We start from the raw sequence: 7,032 nt of genomic DNA, 5'->3' as shown, positions 1-7,032 counted from the left end.
TAACATAGGTGTGTATGTGTGTGTGAGAGAGAGAGTCTATATCTGTATATCCCTCCTTCCAGAAAGTATTTATTTCTTTGCCTACTATGATTAGGCTGTATGATAGTTGATTGATATAGTACATGCACATCCATACCTTTTTTTTAAGATTATGATTAAAAGTAATGTTTGCTATTAAATGTGACTTGGTTTTCTTGATTTTTGTAAGATGATAATTTCCTTTTGAGGAGGTTTGTACACTCTTCTCAGAAAAATTTACACATAGGTACACACAATTTTGCATATATTAAAACTTACAAGATGTATTATTTCCCAAGCTCACCCATGGACTCCATAGGTATCTATGGATACCAGGCTCAGAGTGTCTGATGTAGGGGATGTTGATGTCAGAAGTGTTCAAAACAAAAGTTCTGTTACCTATACACAATTCTTTCTCATATTATGTGGCAATTAAAGCTTTAACAAATTACAATAGGAAATCATCATTGGGCATCAATTAAGATTATGTTATTAAAGGTGCAGTTAAAAAAAAGAAACTGTCTTCAGTTTAGTAAACACTGAAGAAGTGAGTATGACTCAGGTAAGTATAAAATCATTCTTCTAATAAAAAACTTGCTAGCAGAGTAATATGTACCTTTTTATAACTAAAAGAGAACTGTTTATAGATAGTGATAAAGAAAATGGAGCCCTCAAACTAGCCATTTAATACTCAAAATTAAACAGTTCTATTTCTCTATATATTTAGCGTGTTTCATAAATATGACTATAAAAAGTAATAGGATGTCAGGTTTCGGTCAAATATCAATGTGCTCTTTTTTATTTCCATTGTAATTCGCAGTTCAGTTATTGAATGATTTTCTCACTTTTTTACTTTAGTGGGGGGGGTGGAGTTTTTAAAAGAGTAAGTTTGGTGTACAGATCTTGAATGTTTTAAGTGTGGGTTCTTCCACTAATTTTCTTAATTTTCATCTGTTTAAAAAACAAAAAAGATACCATTATCTCCCTAGGCCCAGAGAAAGTGTTATATACCTGAACTTTATAAACAATATAGTATTAACTGATTCAAACTCCTTTTAAAAAGATATCGAAAGCCATGTAGTTTATAGTTTACTAAAACGTTGAAGTCTAATCTTAAAATTAAAGAGACCTTCAGTATTATGTACAAATTAGTGAGCTATCAATTTTTCTTATTTAAGATTTTTTCTTGATATTTTCCAATTGTCGTATTCCCAAGTATTGTTAAAAGTACACCGTTTCGATTTGCTTAAAAGTGATAGTGTTTCATTCTCTGTGTAGCATTACATAATTTTCAGGTGAACTCTTCATTACTCTTTTTTGGTTATAACCTCACCACAGATTGCGCAGGATTCTCAATAGAGGAGAAGACTATAGTTTCCTTTCGTATGCCAGTTTATGGTGGCTAGGATGTCTTCCCGGTTCTTACACCAAAGTAGGGATTTGCGTTGATTCCAGAAAGGGCATTGTCGTTTCAGATTATCCCACTGCCTTTCCCAGGACAGTCCTTCCTTCTCCCTCCTGCGGCAGCCCCACCTCCTCCGCACCCGGCAAGCTCCCGCCCGGGCGCCTCCGGGGCCCCGCCCCCCCGCGTCTGCGCGCTCGCGAAGGGGCGGGGCGGCGGCGCGCTGACACCTGGCGGCTGCAGCGGGGGCGGGCCGAAGGCAAGCGTAGGCTGGGATTGGCTGGGGCGGCGGGGGGACGGCGGGAGGGGGAAGGAGGGTAGACGGTTGTAGGGCTCGTGTTGGTGCCAGAGCCTGGGCGGCCTGAGGGGCGCGGAAGCACGGGGGGGAGGAAGACGGCAGCAGCATGGCGGCCGGATACGAGCCGCCCAACCTTCTTCCCGGCTGTCGCCGCCGCTGTTGCCGGAGTCGCCGGGACCCTATAGTCTGCGTGTGTTAGTTGTAAGCCCGCTGTCTCCCGGTCAGTCCTCCGGTCTACCTTTCCTTTCACCGCCACTGCCTGCCCGAGGGTCGGCCGGCGAGTAACTCCCACTCCTACCCGGCCCCACCCACAAACCCGAGGGCCAGGACCATGGAGGACGTGAAGCTGGAGTTCCCCTCGCTCCCACAGTGCAAAGAAGACGCCGAGGTGAGTCTGTCAGTGACTAACACGCACAGGCCTCAGTGGCTCTTCGCCGAGGGGCGGACCCCAGGCCCCAGCCGTCGGAGCTTTCACCTACTGGTACCCCTGTTGCCTCCTGAGGGCGTCTCGGGACCCCGGGGCGGAGTCTCTCGCTCCGGGGCCCTCTGCCCCGACCATGGCTCCGGGAGTTCCTCTTCCCCTCCGAAAACGCCGGGGCCGGGTCTGGTCTACTTACTTCAGTCCTTTCTTCCCCAGATTCGGCGTCGAGGACTTACTTGAAGTAAGGTAACCCTTTTATTGCCAAAGCAATGCAAGGGTATGTTTTTAATCTCACTTTGAGGGGTAATCTTTGGTGTCATCGATTGACTTGTGGGACACATGAGCCCACGTGTGGAATTGATGTGGGGCCTGAACTTGGAAGTGTGCCTTCAACAAGTTTCCAGAAGCAGTTGGTTTGTTTTGATTTGATTTGATTTTTGGTGTTCTTGAGGCAAGCCGTGATCATCAGGGTAAAATGGCACGAAACTAGCTCATTTGAATCTGAAAACTTCAGTCAAAAAACTTGCCCTTTGGAGGGAAATTAATATGGGGATTCTTTATAACTTGGTCTCCTGATTTCTAACTCGGGGTTCTTTTTATCCCATCTTACATCTTCCCTCCCTAACGTTTGTATTGAGTTTTCCCCCATCTATTCCTAGTTTAAAATTCTTTATGGTATTGCTGCTGCTAAGTCACTTCAGTCGTGTCCGACTCTGTGCGACCCCATAGACGGCAGCCCACCAGGCTCCCCCATCCCTGGGATTCTCCAGGCAAGAACACTGGAGTGGGTTGCCATTTCCTTCTCCAATGCGTGAAAGTGAAGTCGCTCAGTCGTGTCTGACCCTAAGCGACCCCATGGACTGCAGCTTTCCAGGCTCCTCCATCCATGGGATTGTCCAGGCAGGAGTACTGGAGTGGGGTGCCATTGCCTTCTCCGCTTTATGGTATTGGAGACTACTAAATTAGAAATTTTCTGAAGACAAAATGCGCTCTAGTAGTCTCAAGAAAGAAATGTTAAATTTCTACTTTTAAGAGATCATTCAGTTTATGGCAGGTATTCATTCTATTGAATGTCTTCTTTTGTGGTTGGTTCACTTTTTTTGATTTGGGGGATCATTGCTTGTGATAATAATCCTTGAGAATTTCATGTTTTAGGAGATTCAAATAGAAAAAAAAAAGTAGAATTTAGGTTAGGTTAAAAATGATTTTATACTTTTTTCTTTTATATGGAATAATGTGAATGAAGAGTATGCTTTTATATCCTTGAAATGATTCAGTAATTTCAACACTAGGCAACCTTAGAAATAATGTAGAGCTTTCCCACTTTTAAGATGAAGAAATAGTAGCTTACTAAGAATAAATGGTATTCCTAGTGCACCTTGGTCTCCTTGTTCTCAGTTCATTGTCCTTTTAAATACACCTCAATTCTTCCCTGTTCTCGTCTTAATGGTTTAAAATGTTTACAGACTTTGCATCTAATCTCTTATTGAATAATAATATATCTTATCCTTGCAAAGATTGTAAAATTCTTAGGAATACAGCTTACTTCTTTCCTGCTTGCTGCTTTTCTTTTGTTGGAGAGAAGTAATACTTAACCCTAGTACATAATGATATTCATATCATCCACTGAAAGCCAGTTCGTTCCTTATTCTGTAGCATTGGATGTTTGTTATCTCTCAGTTACAAGTGACAGAAACCAGAGGAGCTTAAGCAACAGAGAAAAGAAGTAACAAAATCCAGAAAGTTTGGAGTGCAAACTGGTCTCAGAGACTTGACTAGATGGTATTAAAAATGCAGCAGTACAGCCCCTGCCTTTCATTAATGCCTGTCTCTATTTTCTGTCAAGATCTGTTCTTTTTCTTGGGCTTCTCCACAGGTATCAAGTTTGACCATCAGTTGCTTGAGGGTCAGACCCTTAGAGCATTCACATTAAGGGGGGAAAGGCACTTTTCTCTAAGCTTTAGTGTTCAAAATCTAGTGGATTGGCTTATCCTTGGGATCAGTCAGGAGAGCCAGGAAGGGGTGAATATAGTGAGGGATCCAGTCTAGGTCACATACTTCTGGGCTGAGGGGACTGAAGTTTATCATTGGTAGTCCTCCCACCAAGATGATAGGAGCATTTCACAGAAGATGGAAGATGCTTTCTGGCCAGACAGAACTGTAAATAATCGTAAATAGGGCATCTAGTTAATTACACATGGTAAAGTGACTAATTGGAGAAGGCAATGGCAACCCACTCCAGTACTCTTGCCTGGAGAATCCCATGGACGGAGGAACCTCGTAGGCTACAGTCCATGGTGTCTCTAAGAATTGGACACAACTGAGCGACTTCACTTTCACTTTTCACTTTTCATGCATTGGAGACGGAAAAGTGACTAATAAAACAATGTTAATTTTTTAATTTCCAGTGAAATATGTAAAGTGGCAGATGTTCTTACACAATTATGGTGACCAGCCAGCATAATTTTTTCCACATAGGAAGCACTCCCAATCACATTCCAGTCTTGCTTAAATAAAAAAGAAATTCAAGTACAGTAATTTCAGTGAAGACTGTTAATGATTGATGTAATCAGGATATGATAACTTTATGATCCTGTCACCTCTATAAAAATTTTTACCTCCAAGTTTCTTGAAATACTGGATAGAGCACTCTTCCCAGAATGGTTGCTAGCAAAAATTTAGGTCAGCTTGCAAAAAGATTGTCATTCCTTTAAAATTGCTGTAATTTCATGTTGTTTTGAGGATGAAGTTCAAACCCTAATGTCATCAGCATGGTCCTGTGTGAACTGGCATCACCTGCCTCTCTTAATCATGTTATGAGCAACTCTTCCCCTTGCTCCATTCGGGCCCTATCTATAGTCACCTTCTCTCCGTTTCTGGAATGCCTCTATGTTTTTCCCCCTACCTTAGGAGCTTTAAGCTACAATTTTCCCCTGCCATGACTGCCAGCACATTCCCCTTGCCCTCTTCTGATTAACTATTTATTTTTGGGCTAGATCCCACATGAGGCATCATTTCTTCTGAGAAGCTTTCCCTGATTTTGCCAGTTCCTCGTGTCCACTCTCCCATCTCCAGAGGAGTTCGATCCCCAGGTTTCTAAGCTTCTGTAGCACTTGCTGGACTTCCCCAGTGGCTCAGCTGTAAAGAATCTGACTGCACTGTAGGGTACTCAGGTTTGATTACTGGATTGGGAGGATTTCCTGGAGGAAGAAATGGCAACCTGCTGCAGTATTCTTGCCTGCGAAATCCCATGGACAGAGGAGCCTGGTGGGCTAGAGGAGTCCATGAGGCCACAGAGTTGGGAACTACTGAGTGACTAAACAACAAGAGTAGGATCACTCAAGGAACTTTTAAAAAATAACCAAGGCTGGACTCCTTTTCTGAGTTAATTGGTTTAAGATGGAACTAGATAATTCCAGTGGCAGTTAGGTTTAGAAATAACTGATTTGGAAGCATCTTACTTAAATACTTCTTTGTTTTTCCGTATCCTCCCAACCCTCTCATTTTTAAAGTAAAAATTGCTTTTGGTCCTTTGGTTTAAGCAGAGCTTGAGCTAGGCCAGAAGGAAAGAGCTTACTCTGAAGAGGATCTTTTTTGGGGGCAGGGAGCGGTGAGAGAAACTATAATACTACTTTTTCTGTTTTGTGAAGTGTCCCAGCTCAGGTATAGTATTCTAATTTTTTTTTTTCCTTAACTGCCCCAACCTGTTGTTTAAACAGTCCTCTTGGTATTTGTAAACATTATGTTTCAACCAGCCTAAGTTGGTACATTTATTTGTTTATTGGTCTTTGAACATTTTTATAGCATTTTTTCTGTCCCCTAAGTGTGATTTTATAGGTCATGTAATTGCATTTGCTTGAGAAGTAAGAAGAGAGCCTGAAAGATGTTTTAATATGTGGTATCTTATAGCTCATATTGATTGAAGGATTTTCACTTGTGAATTCCCATCAGAAGCATGGTGTGTTTCACAATTAAGGATATTTTGGCTTAACTGGCTTGCTTTGGTTTGAGAAACATAGTTGGACTGCTCAGCTAATCAGCAGAGTTTGGGAAATTGATTCTACTAATTAATTATAGGAGTAACTCAAAATACATCATATCAGTTATAATGAGAGTCTGCCTTATTAATACTACCATCTCTAAAGAGATGAATTTTTGAAACAATGTGGGCAGGCTGAGATTAAGATTGAGTGTGATATGTATGCAAGACTTGGTTATTAGATACATGTTCAGACAGATACATGTCTGGTAGAGCAAGACTGTGAGCATAAATGACTTTCAAAGTCCTGATCTAAAGGCAGAGTTGGTAGACAAGGCAAGTTTAAGATTTGTTCTGTAGGTAGTAATCAGGCTAGATAAAGAAGGTAAACTTCTGAGATCAGGATCTGATGCTGGCACCAGGAAATGCTCCAAATGAAATTTTCTATGAGAAAAGACATTCTAGGTTTCAAAGGAACCATGCCTGTTACAGCAAGTCATATAGCAGGTGAATAAGAGTAATTTTTATCTGTCCAGTGAATAGGAGTAATTTTTCATTCTCTTCTATACAGCTTGCTTCTTACTCCTTTATTATCTCTTCTATAAATACAGTATATGTGTTCTATCGAATACAACCTTATGAGAAGCTCAAAATTTATTTGAAGCCTCTTGTTTCACTTAAAAATTCGTATAAATTTTGAATTCTATTCATATGGTCATGTTTGTTTTAACATGAATGTTCTAAGTTAGTGGTCAGTGAAAATATTTTTTTCCTCGGGGGGGGGGGGGTGGGGGGTGGAATTTATGATAAAATTGACACCAGAAAGAAGCACATGTTTATCCTGTGGCTTTAAGTGCCATCAGGTATATTGCCTCATAGTCCCTAGAATATATGTACACCACTTCTCTATATAT

The 7,032-nt window shown here is 41.3% G+C and overlaps 1 protein-coding gene and 1 long non-coding RNA gene across 9 annotated transcripts in view; one reads left to right on the top strand and one right to left on the bottom strand.

The window, feature by feature from the left end:
• Positions 1 to 17: 17 nt before the first annotated feature.
• LOC133255622 (uncharacterized) lies at positions 18 to 1,699 on the bottom strand. The gene is made up of 2 exons (XR_009738996.1): positions 1,352 to 1,699; positions 18 to 969 (listed from the first exon to the last, which is right to left on the bottom strand). It is a non-coding gene; the product is annotated as an uncharacterized LOC133255622 (long non-coding RNA).
• A 31-nt stretch (positions 1,700 to 1,730) lies between these two features.
• Positions 1,731 to 7,032, top strand: part of STYX (serine/threonine/tyrosine interacting protein) — a 117,173-nt gene continuing 111,871 nt past the window's right edge. For 3 of the 8 annotated variants that reach the window (XM_061430067.1, XM_061430065.1, XM_061430066.1), the window contains exon 1: positions 1,731 to 2,106. In XM_061430067.1, coding sequence (XP_061286051.1) covers positions 2,050 to 2,106 — 57 coding nt within the window. In that variant the 5' untranslated portion in view covers positions 1,731 to 2,049. Of the gene's footprint in view, positions 2,107 to 2,355; positions 2,417 to 7,032 lie in introns of all 8 variants that reach the window. The other 5 variants (XM_061430070.1, XM_061430069.1, XM_061430068.1 and 2 more) reach the window with 5 other exon arrangements.

Source organism: Bos javanicus, chromosome 10 (genome assembly GCF_032452875.1).
Source record: "Bos javanicus breed banteng chromosome 10, ARS-OSU_banteng_1.0, whole genome shotgun sequence".
Classification (NCBI taxonomy): Eukaryota; Metazoa; Chordata; class Mammalia; order Artiodactyla; family Bovidae; genus Bos; species Bos javanicus.
This window is presented reverse-complemented; position numbering and strand designations above follow the sequence as displayed.